Source organism: Urtica dioica, chromosome 5 (genome assembly GCF_054948205.1).
Source record: "Urtica dioica subsp. dioica isolate 48M chromosome 5, U.dioica_male_clone48M_v1_H2, whole genome shotgun sequence".
In the NCBI taxonomy this organism is placed as follows: domain Eukaryota; kingdom Viridiplantae; phylum Streptophyta; class Magnoliopsida; order Rosales; family Urticaceae; genus Urtica; species Urtica dioica.
The window spans coordinates 34,945,799-34,964,650 of NC_142760.1; the positions used below are offsets into that span (position 1 = coordinate 34,945,799).

Sequence of the window (18,852 nt, forward strand, 5' to 3'; positions counted from 1 at the left end):
AGGCCAATTGTATTGGGCCTTAATCATTAAATTATTTTTTGACAACTATGGAAAAATAAATAATCTATGACATGGATTTATTTTTCACTTGAGACATAGAATGTGCTCAACAAGAATCCATGAACTAATGTGATTGAGTTCATCAAGTTAGATTTATAATAATCAATTAGGATACAATCAATCCGAATCAAAACCATATATGCTTTGTCATGATTTAATTAATTGCTTTGCCATGTATGATATATCTTGAAAAATTGTTTTGTGGGTTATCATGGGCTTTCATTTATTATATGTAACTTATCTAATATGATTAAGATAGTTTTTAATAAATGAGTTGAACGGATCGGAGAAGCTTTGTCACCAAGCCGATAAGAGGCTAAGCTTGGGGGTTGATAATAGACTATGTCTTCCCTCCTCGCTGGAACCTTTTTCTGTGAAGGAATGCTATTAGGATAATCAAGACTAGATGTCACGATACTCCTAATCACTAAGCTATATGGTAGTTAGTGAACATAGTTATGATGTGTCATGAACCATGATTGTTCACTAATCTGAGATGGTTCTCAATTTTCACTAGGTGCACTCCGTTACGCCACCATAGTGGGACGGACTGTGGCTATTGGTGGATTACCGTGGAATATAAAAATTAGGTTCTTTTCTTTAGTATTTTATCCCATGCTTGGTTGCATTATGTTTTTATTTTCCTAATCTTATTGATAGCTTGTTTCTTTTCATATTGCTGACATATATATGCTTTTTATATTTTAGTAATCATGTCGAACCCTATTATGGCCCTGTTGTCGAAAGACGTCCTGACTGGTGAGAACTTCTCGAAATGGAAGTCGAACCTGAATATTGTGCTAGTGAGTGAAAGCATTGGCTTTATCCTCACTGAAGAGAAACATGCCTTTCTAATTCTACTGCTTCCCGAGTTCAAAGGGTAGAGTATGATAGGTGGAACATGGCTAACGACAAAGCCATGGCCTACATGCTCGCAAGCATATCTGATGCGTTGCGAACAAAGTATGAAGGTAAGGAGACTGCTGTGGAGATCCTTGACTCCCTGCAGGAAATGTTTGGGATGCAAAACGAGCAAGCCTGTATTGAACTCAGGCGTGAGTGCACTAGCACTAGGATGATTGCGGGAACTCCTGTGAGGGACCATGTCATGAAAATGACTAATTACTTCACAGAAGCAGAACTCCATGGGGCTTTGATGGATGAGGTCACTCATGAGGAAATTATCCTGAATTCCCTTTCGAGTAATTTCATACAGTTCACGTCGAACTATATCATGAATAAGTTGACGTATGGACTGCCTCAGCTATGGAATGGTTACAGACTTTCGAGTCTATCACTCGTCAAGGAAAGAACAAAGGATCGGTTTTGTATGCTGACAAAAGTTCTTTGCCGAAATCCAAGAAGAACATGTCTTCTGGAGCTGGGTCATCAAAGGTACATCCTAGTACTTCGAAGGGAAAAGCTCCCGCTAACAAGGAAAGTAGAAACTTCAAGAGAAGTGGAAAATGAAAAGAAAAAAAGCGTGAAATGGTGGGCAAATACCACCACTGTAACACTGAAGGCCATTGGAAGAGAAATTGTCAGTTGTACATAGCCGAGCTTGAAAAGAACAAGAAGAATGCTGGTAATGTACCGAAAAATTCATGATATCCTAAAATTGTTTTTGAGGACAATAATTCATGAGCATACTTCTATTCTTATTGCAGAATAGATCTAGAGGAACACGATGGTGTTGGTGAGCTTGCTGAGCAATGTCGGATTTGTGAAATCCCAAATTTTAAGCTTAATTAAAAAGCTAAAATTTTGGTGTTCGAGTGACGTTATTATTATTTTTTTTAATAAAGTAGTAGTGAATGATTATATTTTTATGTGATAGTTTTTGAAGTTTTTCTTTCAAGTATGCTTTAGGATTTTTTTTTATTTTAATATACTCTTTAAAATACAAATTATGGATATATATATATATATTTTGTGTACAAATTATATATTATAATTAAGTTATGTATATATGTTATATATATATATTATATGATTATATATATTAATTATTTTTTTTGTACGTATATGTATATATATAATTATCATATATAGTATATGGATATATATATATATATATATGATTATATATATATATATATATGATTATGTAATATAAGATATTATATAGTATGCATAGTAGTCACGTGTGATAAGGTTATATATATACGTATATATATATAATAAAAGTAAAATTAATTATTATTATTATTTTTTTTAGAAAATAAGTAGGATTAGGGTTTGGGCTTTTAGGATTTGGGCTTTTAGGGTTTAATTAAGTCCTATTTAAGCATCCCATCCTCTTCTTCTAACGCTCTTTCTCTGCTCTCTCTCCCCATCCCTCTATTGGCTTGAAAAATTCGCAGCTCTTTTTAGGTATGCTTCCTTTTCTATCTGGTTCGGATTTCTTGAAAACGATTTCTTAAAACTCTTGTGCTGGTTTCAAAAAAATTGTTTTTGCGTTGATTCGTTTTGGAAAAGTTAGGTTTATGTCTCTTCTATCTAAATCTTTAATCGAAAAATATTTTTATGAAATACAGAACATTTTATGATTATTTTCAAATCAGCTCACAGAACTGAGATCTATTCCCGATTTTCAGACTTTAAACGCTTACTGTGTATTCAACAAATTTGGTTTTGCGTTGATTATTTTTGGAAAAGTTAGGTTTAAATGTCTTCTATCTAAACCTTTAATCGAAAAATATTTTTATCAAATACAGAATATTTTATGATTATTTTCAAAACAGTACGCAGACAGTTTTTGACAAAAAATTTTAAGTTAGTTTTAGCAATTCTTCTATTTTTAATAAATAGTTAAAAAATTATTTTGGCCGTGATGCCTTTACAAAAAGTGATCCAAATTATGTTTTATACGTACTGGAATTTTTACAGAAGTTTTCTCAGAGTTTTAATTTTTTCACCGAAACCCTAATAGCCAAGGGTATTTTCGTAATTTCACGTTGAATGTCGTTTCTGTAAACTTCCAGAACCTAAAGTATGTCTTGAATCTTTTTCTTAGCTGATCCCCGGTAGCTTTTTATCCCAATTAGGTTCTGAGTCGTTTTGAGCGTCCTTTTCCTTCGACGATCTACGATCGTAACCTTCGATATCCAGGTGAGAATAATCTCACTGCAACACAGATTAGTTCAAAAATATATTGAGTGTTATATGATCTGAATGAGTTTATTATTTTTTTGAAATTTTTATTGTTTGATTGTTGACATATGTGTGGTATGGTATGATATGATAAGTTATGAATGATATGTTATGTATGCAGAGTTTATGATATGATATGGTATAGTATGTTATGATATGATATGGTATGGTATGCTATGTGATGATATGAGATGGTATGATATGTTAGGTGATGATATGTTATAAATCATAATACTTATATCCTGTTCTTTTTCTAGTCATGTTATCATGTTTATTGTATGTCATCCATCATTCGTGCATGTAACGAAAATAAAAAGTGAAAAGATAAAGATAAGCAAGGGAGTCGTACCGCCTCGAGCTACGGAGGTCTTAAGGAGAATTTCTCGAGCCGACTTACGGGCCCAAATGGGGAAATTTCTCGGGCCGAGGCCCTAATAAGTTTATAAGATAGAGCGAAGTGTGGGACCTTGCAACCCCATATCTTCGTTTCTAAAGTGTGCACTGAAATAGGTACGACTACCCTAGGGGCACCCCGAATTAAAAGTTGATAGAATCAAGAAAAGAAAGATCAAGTTACCGAGTAGTTTCAAAATACTAATAAACGGTTCATGCATTGCATTACTTTATTTTGTGAGCTTTATATTATTCTCGCTGAGCGTAAGCTCATCTTTTCGAAAAAAAAATATGCGTCTGTGTTGTAGGTAAACAACTCGCAAAGAACTGAGTAGGGTGGACTAGCGGCGTCGATAGCGAGAGGGCGGGTCATGGTTTCCATTCACGAAATAAGTCTTCCGCTACAAGTTATTAAGAAATAAATTTTAAGGTTTTTGTTTTCTTTATTAAGAAACAAGTATTCCGCTACAAGTTAAGATTTTCTAGTTCATTAAAGTTATTTTATGGATTACGATTTATTTTTCTAGTATGTTGGTTTAAATTGAGTATCTCATAGTTTTCATATTTGGTTAAGTACTTCTCAAGATATTTTGAAATGCAATCTATATGTTTCGTTAATGCTTTTGTTTCTTTTGAAAATCTTTAAAATTTTGGTTCACCTTTGTACGATGTGTTTTTAAAAAAAAAAATTCCTCCAAGTTTTCTAAAGGATTTTCGAAAGTTTAAAAAGTAAGATAAGTAAGACGGTCCGAAAAGTCGGGTCGTCACAGTTGGTATCAGAGCAACGAACCTACGACCCCCTTCGCTATCGATCGTACGGCTTCCCCCTACTCAAGTAAGTTAGTACTATTTTTTTATTTATATCTTAGTCGTAATTTTTTTTATTAGATGGAAAACGTTCAAGCTGCTCGTGGACGAGGTAGAGGAAGGCCACGAGGCCGAGGTAGGGGAAGAGGCAGAGTTGTCGTTGATGTCCCAATGCAAGATGATCATCATGCCGCTCCGTTTCCCGAACAACAAGGAGCAGCAGTGAATCCCGATGGTCCAGCCCCCGCACCTCAGCCAGCGGCCCAACCAGATCTTGCGGTGCTCGTTACTGCATTGCTGCAACGTATCGAAGCTCAAGAAACGGAGATACAAGAGTTAAGGAACTACCTCCCCCAAGTGAATGGAAATGTGGGAGAGGATCAACAAGCACCACCAGCACCTCCTCAAGGCGTACCTCAGATGGGCCAAGTTGTTGTGACTGATGATCTTTTCAAAAGGTTCAGGAGGATGAGAGCTCCAGATTTTGAAGGATCGGCGGATCCTTTAGTGGCTGATGAGTGGGTGTCAGAGATGAAGAAGATCTTCAACTTAATGAACATCTCGGAAATTGAGAAGGTCATATGCGCGTCTTTTGTTCTGAAGAAGGATGCACGATACTGGTGGGAGACAGTAGCAGCTAGAAGAGACACACGCGCTATGTCTTGGGACGACTTCATCGAGGAGTTCAACAGTAAGTATTTCACGTGTGCGCGATGAACACTCAACAAATGGAGTTTACAGAGTTAAAGCAAGGCATGATGACTATGACTGAAGCTGTGAGAAAGTTCAACCAGCTGGGAAGACTATGCCCTCACCTGGTTCCGACCGAGTCAGAAAGAGTTCGAAGGATGATGGGAATGTTCCGACCGGAACTGGCTCTAGCTATTGATAGTGGAAGTCATCCACCATCAACTGCTGCAGAATGTCTCGAACGTGCAATGCGTGCTGAATACCATTTGGTTCAAGTGAAGGAGGAGCGAGACCGGTACATCAAGGCACGGAAGAAAGAGAAGACTCAAAGTAGGGGAATATGCAACAATAAGAAGTCCGACGAGCGTCTCTTCAACAACCAAGTCGACAAGGCACACTATCACGAGAATGAAAATGGGAACAAGAGGAACCATCCTGAAAATAATGGTAATGCAAATTACAAAGTCAAGATGGAAAATAGGTCATTTCCGAAGTGCAACACATGTGGGAGGATACACCCAGGAGAATGTAAGATGGGCAGTATACTGTGTTACAAGTACGGTCAACCAGGACACTTCCTTAAAGATTGTCCGAAACAGAACTTTGAGCAGAACAATAAGAATGGGCGACTTAACTTCATTCAAGCTGAAATTGAAGGGCCACAGTTTTTCTAGGGGCGACTAAAAGCAGCAACAACAACTCAGACACCACCGCCGCCTCAAGGTCGCACATACGCCTACACTAATGTCGATGCCCTAGCCAGCACCTCGAATGTAGTAGCGGTTCAGATCCTTTAGTCTTTTATGACATCTTTGAATTGTTTGACTATAGTGCAACACACTCCTTTATTTTCGTTAGAAAAGTTACGAATTTAAACAATAGTGTAGAGAAAACTAGAAAAGTTTTCAAACTGGACGTACGTTCCGGTGATATATTTTTTTATCAGGGGACTATATAATAAGAGTGCCAATAATAATTAGTAGTCAGAAGCTAAGGATCGATTTCATTGTCTTATAGATGAAAGTTTTCGATGCTATCTTGAGAATGAGAAGACAAGAGAACGCAATATCCCGATCTCTTTCTTGAGGGACTTGCTATGTCCGAGTAATAGTTTTTACAGTTCTTCTCGACGTTCTTTGTTAATTTTCGGGACGAAAATTCTAATAAGTAGGGGAGATTGTGAAATCCCAAATTTTAAGCTTAATTAAAAAGCTAAAATTTTGGTGTTCGAGTGACGTTATTATTATTTTTTTTAATAAAGTAGTAGTGAATGATTATATTTTTATGTGATAGTTTTTGAAGTTTTTCTTTCAAGTATGCTTTAGGATTTTTTTTTATTTTAATATACTCTTTAAAATACAAATTATGGATATATATATATATATTTTGTGTACAAATTATATATTATAATTAAGTTATGTATATATGTTATATATATATATTATATGATTATATATATTAATTATTTTTTTTGTACGTATATGTATATATATAATTATCATATATAGTATATGGATATATATATATATATATATATATGATTATATATATATATATATATATATGATTATGTAATATAAGATATTATATAGTATGCATAGTAGTCACGTGTGATAAGGTTATATATATACGTATATATATATAATAAAAGTAAAATTAATTATTATTATTATTTTTTTTAGAAAATAAGTAGGATTAGGGTTTGGGCTTTTAGGATTTGGGCTTTTAGGGTTTAATTAAGTCCTATTTAAGCATCCCATCCTCTTCTTCTAACGCTCTTTCTCTGCTCTCTCTCCCCATCCCTCTATTGGCTTGAAAAATTCGCAGCTCTTTTTAGGTATGCTTCCTTTTCTATCTGGTTCGGATTTCTTGAAAACGATTTCTTAAAACTCTTGTGCTGGTTTCAAAAAAATTGTTTTTGCGTTGATTCGTTTTGGAAAAGTTAGGTTTATGTCTCTTCTATCTAAATCTTTAATCGAAAAATATTTTTATGAAATACAGAACATTTTATGATTATTTTCAAATCAGCTCACAGAACTGAGATCTATTCCCGATTTTCAGACTTTAAACGCTTACTGTGTATTCAACAAATTTGGTTTTGCGTTGATTATTTTTGGAAAAGTTAGGTTTAAATGTCTTCTATCTAAACCTTTAATCGAAAAATATTTTTATCAAATACAGAATATTTTATGATTATTTTCAAAACAGTACGCAGACAGTTTTTGACAAAAAATTTTAAGTTAGTTTTAGCAATTCTTCTATTTTTAATAAATAGTTAAAAAAATTATTTTGGCCGTGATGCCTTTACAAAAAGTGATCCAAATTATGTTTTATACGTACTGGAATTTTTACAGAAGTTTTCTCAGAGTTTTAATTTTTTCACCGAAACCCTAATAGCCAAGGGTATTTTCGTAATTTCACGTTGAATGTCGTTTCTGTAAACTTCCAGAACCTAAAGTATGTCTTGAATCTTTTTCTTAGCTGATCCCCGGTAGCTTTTTATCCCAATTAGGTTCTGAGTCGTTTTGAGCATCCTTTTCCTTCGACGATCTACGATCGTAACCTTCGATATCCAGGTGAGAATAATCTCACTGCAACACAGATTAGTTCAAAAATATATTGAGTGTTATATGATCTGAATGAGTTTATTATTTTTTTGAAATTTTTATTGTTTGATTGTTGACATATGTGTGGTATGGTATGATATGATAAGTTATGAATGATATGTTATGTATGCAGAGTTTATGATATGATATGGTATAGTATGTTATGATATGATATGGTATGGTATGCTATGTGATGATATGAGATGGTATGATATGTTAGGTGATGATATGTTATAAATCATAATACTTATATCCTGTTCTTTTTCTAGTCATGTTATCATGTTTATTGTATGTCATCCATCATTCGTGCATGTAACGAAAATAAAAAGTGAAAAGATAAAGATAAGCAAGGGAGTCGTACCGCCTCGAGCTACGGAGGTCTTAAGGAGAATTTCTCGAGCCGACTTACGGGCCCAAATGGGGAAATTTCTCGGGCCGAGGCCCTAATAAGTTTATAAGATAGAGCGAAGTGTGGGACCTTGCAACCCCATATCTTCGTTTCTAAAGTGTGCACTGAAATAGGTACGACTACCCTAGGGGCACCCCGAATTAAAAGTTGATAGAATCAAGAAAAGAAAGATCAAGTTACCGAGTAGTTTCAAAATACTAATAAACGGTTCATGCATTGCATTACTTTATTTTGTGAGCTTTATATTATTCTCGCTGAGCGTAAGCTCATCTTTTCGAAAAAAAATATGCGTCTGTGTTGTAGGTAAACAACTCGCAAAGAACTGAGTAGGGTGGACTAGCGGCGTCGATAGCGAGAGGGCGGGTCATGGTTTCCATTCACGAAATAAGTCTTCCGCTACAAGTTATTAAGAAATAAATTTTAAGGTTTTTGTTTTCTTTATTAAGAAACAAGTATTCCGCTACAAGTTAAGATTTTCTAGTTCATTAAAGTTATTTTATGGATTACGATTTATTTTTCTAGTATGTTGGTTTAAATTGAGTATCTCATAGTTTTCATATTTGGTTAAGTACTTCTCAAGATATTTTGAAATGCAATCTATATGTTTCTTTAATGCTTTTGTTTCTTTTGAAAATCTTTAAAATTTTGGTTCACCTTTGTACGATGTGTTTTTAAAAAAAAAAATTCCTCCAAGTTTTCTAAAGGATTTTCGAAAGTTTAAAAAGTAAGATAAGTAAGACGGTCCGAAAAGTCGGGTCGTCACAGGATTCAAGCCCGAATTATTGAGAAGCTCATGCTCCCGCTCAAGATCTAAAATTTCCCGCTAGTTTTATTACTTTCATTTTGGATTTATTTTTGAACATAAGAGTTGTGTCACAAATAATCCGAGGTTTTCTGGACTGTAGTCTTTTATGACTATTCCAGATAGGATGAATCTTTTCTTTCTTTATGTTTTATTACATTATTTATGAACATATGAATGTGTCATTAAATATTTATCTACTCATAAATGAATTGCCTTTTGCCTTAAAAAAAAATAAATGAATTGCCTTTATGATATTTGAATATGCATAAATGCTTAAGCCTTAATTAAATATAGAATATGAAGGACCGTGTTTCCGTTCATTAACTATATAGGTGCACAATATTATATTATCCGAGTTAATAATCTCTGTTAGAATTTTAATTAGCTTTTATTGCTTTATTAAAATTGCTATTATAAATATGTTTTATGAAATAATAATAACTATTTAGAACTCTGGTAGTGTCTAAATAATTATCTCATATCGACAAATAATTTGTGTGATTAAGAGATAATAAGATAACACAGCTTTAAAGTTAGTGTTGATGATACATTGATTGAGTTTTCACTCGGTACCAACCATGAATGGAGCTTGAACGTTAAGAAGCCTTAGGAAGGTTGAAACGCTCGTCTCCCCACTCAGCTCGCCTCTCCCACTAGTCTTCTTGAACCTGTGAGCAACCACGAAAGTTTCTACCACTAGAGTCTTTAGAGTTTAGGTTGGATTTAGTGTGTGTGCACTTTTAAACACTACGACTCAAGAACTAGTCTATGAGCCAAAGAGCTAAAACAAAACGCTAGGTCTAATAAGGACCTAGGTGCCAAAACAAAGAACAAGAAGAGATTCTAGAGAGAAAAAAGTTGTCAATCTCAAAATTGTGTGTTGTGAATTGTGAATGAGGTGAGGTATTTATAGGAGGAGGATTTGCCTTGAAAAGGTAATTTCCTCTTTTTCATTGAATATCACATATTCTTGAGCAAATCCTTGGTTTCCTCTTTTCCCTTGCACGTCCAACTTGAGCCTTCATGGCACTTGGATTTGTTTCATCATTTGTTTTGTCTCTCCCTTGGCCGCTCACTATATTGCTTCTAGAAGCAAATTTGTTTCCTCTTTTTTTTTTTGGCAAGTATCTTCATACATAAATACACAAAATAAATCTCTTTTTCTTGATGGTATGCCGGTACGGAGACATGTCTGTCGGAGTTTTGAAGGCTGTTTGTTACGCCCATAGTGCATCGTCGAGCTTGTGGGCCCAATCTTTGAGCGAGCTCCCCACCGTCTTCTCTAGGATATTCTTCACTTCGCGGTTAGATACTTCGGCTTGCCCTTTGGATTGTGGGTGATACGCCAATGCTCTCCGGTGCGTAACTCTATACTTCTTGAGAATGGCTTCGAATTGCCGATTGCAAAAGTGAGAGCCTCCGTCGCTCATAATTGCTCTCGGTGTGCCATGGAGCGTGAAGATGTTGTGCTTGAGGAAGCGGAGCACCACCTTTCCGTCATTGGTTGGGGAAGCCTTTTCCTCGACCCATTTTGACACGTAGTCGACTGCGAGAAGGGTGTACTTGTTTTTCGTAGTAAGATGGGAATGGTCCCATGAAATCGATCCCCCACACATCGAACGGCTCTATCTCCATGGTGTTTGTCAGTGGCATCTCGTTCCGGTTCGACTTGAGCTCCGGATGTCGGAATTGTGATTCGAAAAATGTTCCGTGCTCCTTGAGACCGACCTGTCCTCTTCGTATGTCCAAATGCCACCATGAAGTCTCAAACTCTGAAAATATAGGAAAAACTCCCAAACACTATCAAAACGCTCTTAAATTAGCATCGTTTCGTCGTCCAGAGTACTTAAAAACACGTTTAGAACGCGCTTATCAATCTCTACAAAGAGTAGTTGTCTCTGTCGAGTTTGATAGAGATCGTTGAGTTCAGCGTAGACGTGAAGTGAGAATGCGAAGCAGATCTAAGATCGTTGAGATGTGACGCCAAGGAAGAAGAAGCTGCTTCGAAGGCGCCATCGTTTGTTGCTCTGATACCAAGATAAAAGACGCGGAAGTATGTGTTTGAATCGCAGAAAGAACTTCTTTGTTTGAATCTTGTATTGGTTAATGACGATTACATTGTGCCTAATATACATATCCTTACATCAACGTCCTAATTATCTCTAACAGAATTCTGTTAGCTTTGCAGTTATGACAGGCTGTAAAATCTTCAGCCAGCTCACTTCGTTTGACTGGCTGAGCTTTATTTCTCAGCTGAGTCAACAATGTCTTTACTAGCTAGTGATGATACATTTATCGGGATAAATTATCATGATTTTAGTTAGTAAAAAGGAATAACGGGAAAATTTGGTTGGAAAAACTAAATGGCCTGTGTGTTTATGATCAATTTCCCAATAACATGTAAGTTAGTGTAACCCATGTTAAGATTTATCATGATGCCTGAGAAATAATTTTTTTTTTTTTTGGTATGATTTTTATAACAAATAATTAGCAAAATAACCAACTCAAACGTTGAGAATTGCTAAATAGCCAAGGTTTTGTAAATATTAGGTAAATAGCCAGCAGATTTTAATTACACATCTAAGTTTACTAAAATGCCCAAATTTCTTCCCGCCCAATCGATTGTGCTGATAATAAAAAAAAATCCAAGTAAATCGGGATTTCAATGCGAGGTCATTAAACTCATTGATAACCGCTCTAGACGGTTCATTTTCTCACATCTAGGAAAAAATAAAAGAAAGTTTACCCCAAAAAAGAAAGCTCTACTTTTTTCCCCGACGAGGAAATCCGCTCATCTTCCCCGATGAACGATTTCGGCTGCCAAAGTTATAACTGGTATGCTTATGTAAAGGATTTTTCTATTTAATTTAGAATTTACTGATATTCGAAAGAGATTTACTCACAAAAAAAAAAAGATCTTATTTGTTTTTTGATCGATTATTGAATAACATCGATTTTGGTTCATCTTCTTCATCTGGGTTAAAGCTAAATATATTTGTGTATTGATTATTCAAAAACTTTGATTTTTGTCTTAAACCCTAGAAATTTGCACGAGATTATTTACATGTATTTACGAGATTATTTACATGTTTTTACTGCAGAATATGTAAAGTCCAAAAATGGTTATATCTAATAAGGAAAGAATGTATACTCGGATTCAGTAAATAAAATATAAATAACGTCTAATATATAAGGAAACAAAATAACAATAAAACACCCGCGTAAATTTCAACTGCTACATATAAGGAAACGAAATTAAACCTCAAATTATGTTCACACTTAATTTAGGGAATTCTGAAACAAATAACGAGATTATTTACATGTATTTGCATGTATTTAGGATATTATTTACATGTATTTACTGCAGAATATGTAAAGTCCAAAAATTGTTATATCTAATAAGGAAAGAATGTATACTCGGATTTAGTACATAAGAAATAAATAACGTCTTATATATAAGGAAACAAAAAAACAATAAAACACCCACGTATATTTCAGTTGCTACATATAAGGAAACGAAATTAAACCCAAAATTATGTTCACACTTAATTTAGAGAATTCTGAAAAAATTCAAAATTCAATTTCTGGGAATCCTGAACAATTCAAAATTCAAATAATTTCCGGATTCAAATCTAAAAGGACAATATCCGGAATTAAAAAATAATCTGATTGGTCCACGTCATCCAAATGGCTATTTACATAATATTTATAAAACCTTGACTATTTAGCAATTCTCAACGTTTGAGTTGGCTATTTTGCTAAATTACCCTTTTTATAATTAATAGTGTGAAGTAGTCTATGAATTATCATTTGAGTTGTATTTTAGTCTGTAAACTAATTATGATTTGTAAAATTTATACATTTTTTTATAAGGGTGTTCTAATTACTTAGTAGCCACTAGAAAATAATATAATCACCTAATAGCAAGTCTAGTTAAAGATTAACAAAATAGTCAAAACATAAAAAAAATTAAACAATAGTACGTGTGAATAATATATTTACCCATATACATAAGTAAATAATTTATCCATCATATATAATTCAAATATGCAGGGGTGAGTATTTTACATATAATGTCAATATTGTATATACCGTGCCATTTTTTTTTAATAAATCTAAATTTTTTATTGCAATATAGATAGTTTCTAATTCTAATTAGAATGGTAGGGATAGTCATAACTTTTTTTTTTATAGAATTTTTTTATATCTAATATAGTGTATATATATATATATATATATTATATTTATGAGATTTATAAACAACTAGCCTACTTATAGAGGGGACTTTTAAATTATAGCCCAACTATCTATTTATTTAGGGAAATAGCCAATATTTCTCATACTCCCAAAATTGCCCTTGGTTTCATAAAATTTCGTTCTTATTTGTTTGTTAATTCTAGATTTTTTCTAGTTATTCATCATCGGATTTGAATCATGGAATCGTTCGCCAAATCGGAGACATGTATTTTGTTTTTTCAAATGGTAAATAATATTTACTATCGAATGGCTCGACTGTAAATATTATTTACCATTAAATTATCCTGCGATTTGCAACCAGGATATTCGATAACTATTTGGAATAGTAGGATCATCGATTTCGTAGATGTTCTTCTATTGTTCTTATATTATATGTTCGTTTAGGTTAGTCATTTAATCCTTCTTAGTTTATGTTTGTCTAGTGTAGGTGTTTAGGTTCTTTAGTTTCTTACAACTTCGTTCTTATTTGGTTGTTAATACCAAATTTTTTCCAGTTATTCATCATCAGACTTAAATCATGGAATCGTTTGTCAAATCGGAGACAAGTATTTTGTTTTTTCGAATGATAAATAATATTTACTATCGGATGGTCCGATAGTAAATATTATTTACTATCGGATGGTCCGATAGTAAATATTATTTACCATTCGAAAAAGCATATTTTATAGTTAATCTAACAGAGAATTGATCAGAGATGCGGGGGAGGGTTTCGATTATGGTGTTCTATGGGTTAATCGAATTGGAAATAATATATACTTACCATTTTTTCGAAGTCTGAGAACGCAGACGCTTCGTCGGCTTCGGAAGTGGCAAAATCAGAAAATTGGTGGCGGAAAAGGAGGTCGGACGCAATATCGGAGGATTGAGGGATTCGAAATCGACGGAGAGTTCGGAGGCAATATCGGAGGATTGAAGGATTTGGAGTCGGATCCGAAAATTTTGGTGTGTATTTGATGAGGGGTAAGATAGGAATATAATATTGTTTGGTAGTGGATTGGGCATTGAGCTAGTTACCTAATTTAAGTAATAGTTGGACTAAAATTTTAAAAGAGGTGGTCAATTTGGGCTAGATACCTAACCGGCCCTATATATATATATATATATATATATATATATATATATATATATATATATATATATGCCGTATTCCTAAATATATACTAGTGGAATAATTTTGTGGTGCGCAATTTATCAGTAAAATCAAATATGTGGCGCGATCATGATAAGTGTTATCTCAAATTTTAGTTTGTTAATTGATAACTTTTATTTTTGTACGAGTCTAAATACAAAAATAGGTGACAACGCAGCGGTGATTGCTCTTCTGGTGGATCAAGTCTCTCGATATTGGTCATATTATTGATGAGATTATTTTTTTTTAGTAAACTTCTGGAGAGTTGCGTTTGTGTAATGTTCCTGCGCATTTATTGGCAAAAATGAGACTGACTTTTAAGGATTATGCTGAATGGGTGGGATTGGTTCCACCAGATATTGTAACTGCTGGTATGGCTGATTTGCCTTGTTAATGTTAGTTGATGCATTTTGCTGTTAAAAAAAGAAAAAAAAAAAGAAAAAAAAGAAAAAAAAAAGAAGGTGTATGTACTCGGATGTACGTTTACCAAACCCGTTGATTAAGGCAGAAAAAATAAACGTTGTCTTTCATATGGAGACGAAGTCCTTGTAAAATAATAAAAAGGATTAATCTGATGATAGGTTTAGGTAGAATTTTATGTGAAACTTTGTGGAAAACCTAGGTCATTTACGCATAAGCATAACTACGTACATTAAAAAAAAAAATGTGCATAATAAAACCTGCAGCTGTTTGATCTTTCTTTCTTCTTCTTCTTTTTTTTTTTCCCCAGTTTTATATTTACCAAACATAATTAAAAAGGGCTTTTATAATCCCCATAGTCTTCAAAACGTTATTTACACTCCAGCTACCGATTTAAATTTATCCAAAAGTCTTAAAATTGATTAATTTTTTCGAATTAACTAACGAGTATAATAAGTTAAACAAGTTGTTTACTTCACCAATTGCTTCTGTTATGGCATTTTATACCAACTAATACCATATAGGATTTAAAAAAAAAATTGAATAGTTAATATGGTCCGTGAAAATAAGGGATATTTGGAGGAGGCTGCGATCAAACTCAGATCGTATATCATCGTTTCTCTAAAAAAAAATGTATTTGGCGATCTAATACAAATGGAAAAAAATGGAAAAATCACCTATTTAAAAAATAAGAATATCAAATATAGAGATAAGAATACCAAATAAGGGAAATTTAGAGGAGGCTGTGGGGGTTATATTAGAGCTAATAACGCTATCAAACTCAGATTGTATATAGTTGCCACGCTCTCTCTCTCAAAAAATCAAGACTTGTGCTTTCAATCTTCGATATCGTCGCCTCTTTTAGAATACGGAGACTCTTGTGATCTTGATCAATAGATGACTCTTAACCTAAAGGAAATTACTTTTATCTTTATTTTCTTATTTATATTTTACTTTTTCTTTTGATTATATGTTTCAATAATCCAGACTAAGATCTGGTTTAGTGGTTTTGAATATTTATTCAAATCTGAATATTAGATCTAAGATATGGTTTTTTTAGGCGCAAATCTCAGTTGGGCAAGACCCCTAAAACCGTAATCTGCAAGCAGTAGGCGAAGGTCGGCGTTTTTGCTCATACCCACATGTTGTTTTGTTCTGTTTATGATTGTTTGTGGTCCACTTTTCATCTTATTCTTTTAGAAGTTTTTGAATTTTGTTTGCGCCATTATTGTAATATAAACCTCTGATTTTTATCAATATATCTCTTTTTTGTAGAGCCTTTTATGAAATATAAAAAAAAAAAAAAAAAACTCAGATTGTATATCATCGTTTCTCTAAAAAAAATGTGTTTGGAGGGATATATAATATAAACGGAAAAAATGGAAAAATTACCTATTTAAACATAGGAATATCAAATATAGTTGTTTAGCTCTCGAAATTTTAAAACTGATTATTTTCCAATGTAAAAATTATTGACGAAATCGTGTTAGCTGTAAATAACAGTGACACCAAAAGATATGAGGTGACAATAAAAATACAAAACGAAGGGTTTGATGTGAACAAAGAGAAGCCAACGGATTTGAAGTTTATGTAAAATGAAAAGTTTAACCTACAATAAAGGTAAATGAGTAAATATGATAGTGCTAATTTTTTTTTTTTTTAATAATGATTATTTCCGTGGTGATTCAAACTCATCTTTTCATTCGGAAGCGGAATATTTACAAATGGAGCTAAACCATGTTATCCTTAAAATTTTCAATATAAATTCATGTATGTCTAGTCTTAATTACATTGGCTTGACACTAACTGGCTGACTAATTATTATTATTATTTTTTACTTAACATGGCAATTGTTGAATTAATAGGCTTTCATTTACACACAAGTAACATGGTCATATACGATAAGATGAACGATTAAAGCATCTGATTCGTAATTTCCTAGAATATAATATATATCCGCAATTTTATTACCAACAGATAAAACAAATTTCAGGGAATTAGTCCATACAACGTGTCTAGAAAATTAAAAAAATGAAGCTGCCAATCGAGTTATGAGTCATCCCCGAGTAGAGCTTACGTGTTATTATAAACAACGGCCACTTGCACGATTTCGGAGTTTTAAAATATATAACCAATTTTAATGTTTCTTAAAATTATGAGTCGTACATAGAGAGAGAGGCATTTGTATTATTTGACATGCTCTATATTTCTCTATATATATATGCCCACAAAAACTTTGCATCGAAAGATATATCTGTGTAGCTCACAAAGCAATAACTCTCTCTCTCTCTCTCTCTCTCTCTCTCAGAGGCTAGCTAGCTATGGGAAACCCTTTGCAACTAAAGTCATTGAACCACATTTCAATGTTGTGTAGCTCATTAGAGAAGACTATTAATTTCTACGAAAATGTACTTGGTTTCTTTCCTATCAGAAGACCCGAGTCCTTTAGTTTCAATGGTGCATGGTACGCAAATATATGTATATATATATATATATATATACATACATACACATACTTATAAATAACTAAAGATCTTTAGCTAAAACAACGTATGAAATGTGTATCATAGAGAGAATTAACTTTTTCTTATTTGGGGTTTAACTTTTGTTGTGATCAGGTTATTCAACTATGGAATTGGCATACATCTCCTTCAGTGTGAAGACCCTGAAAAATTGCGCAAGAGCACTAGGATCAACCCCAAAGACAATCACATTTCTTTCCAGGTAATTAAATTTATTGTATATGATAATATTTTTGAAGATAAAAGCGCAGTTATATCTTATATGTATATAAATATGTTTCTAACGTTTAAGACAAACCATGTGCTAAGATTTATTTCAAGTACCGTTCCCACTAAAATAATTCCTTAACACTACTTTTTTTTGTCTTTGCTAGATAAATATGAATAGCACCTATTATAACATATTTAAGCTATGTTGCATTTCTATATGGAAAACAGGTTTTTTGAAAAGATATTGACCAAGATGAGACATATTAAACTCGACATACGTGGCATGATTATCTGATCATGATTAAAGTTATTCTTGCAAGTTAAGCTATACATTTGTGTATATATAATATTGTGTAGTGCGAGAGTATGACAATGGTGGAGAGCAAGTTGAAGGAGATGGGAATCGAGTACGTGAAGGCAAGGGTAACAGAAAGTGGGGTCCACGTAGACCAGATATTCTTCCACGACCCAGATGGCTTAATGATTGAGATTTGCAATTGTGATAATATCCCTGTGATTCCGTTGACCGCCGGAGAGTCAACCCAAACTTGCTCAAGACTCGGTTGCACCGTCAACCAACAGCAACAATTTCAACAAACCGTGCAAATTAACCAGTAAACAAACAATTTTTTTAAATATCATATTATTTGATTATATTGTTTTGTTTATTGGGTTTCAAATTTCTTAATGATGTTTTTTTATCTTCATTGTATTTTGCTTCTGTTTTTGGAGGGTCCTAATTTGATTCTCCTGATTTATTGTTGTGATTATTATTATTTGTAAATTTTTTATTTTTTTTATTATTATTTTACGTGTGATGTCATTGTATTAATTTTTTTTTTGAGTTCAATGAATAAATAACCTCTGCAAAGGAGGGTATTTTGTTATTTCTTTTTTCTTCCACTTATTTGTGTATTTTTTGGTCGAAAACTACTTGAAAATAAATATCGTAGGCCCGCTTGAGCATCCATGTAATTGAACTTAAAATTTATATCTTGCAACGTAAGACATGATACAAGATAAACACACACACGGAAACTCTTGTTGAATAAAAAATTTGGTAGAACCCAATGCATAAACAATCAATTTTTTTTTATGGATTAATTTTTATTTTCTTTAAAAAAGATAGTCTTACTAAAAATCAAATATATAACAATATTTCTTATATAGAATATACTATTGTTACATTAATTAGCGATTTACTGTTGGAAGATACTTAAAAATCGTGGAATATAATTTAGAATATTGGGTCTCGTTACAATTATTTTTAGAAAGCGTCGCAGCTTCTATTTTAGGAAGCATCGCAGTTTCTATTTCAAGAATCGTTTTGGCTTACTTTTCTCTATAAATATGTCAAAATTATACCGTTTTCACTCACGCCTTTTGAGAGA

At 33.2% G+C, this 18,852-nt stretch overlaps 1 protein-coding gene across 1 annotated transcript; it reads left to right on the forward strand.

Moving 5' to 3' along the window:
- The first annotated feature begins 16,998 nt into the window (after positions 1-16,998).
- Positions 16,999-18,348, forward strand: LOC149398087 (glyoxylase I 4-like). Its single transcript, XM_089615382.1, has 3 exons — positions 16,999-17,193; positions 17,348-17,453; positions 17,819-18,348. Exons 1-3 carry the CDS (start codon positions 17,051-17,053, stop codon positions 18,077-18,079), a joined length of 510 nt encoding a protein of 169 aa, XP_089471508.1. The 5' UTR covers positions 16,999-17,050; the 3' UTR covers positions 18,080-18,348.
- Positions 18,349-18,852: the final 504 nt, after the last annotated feature.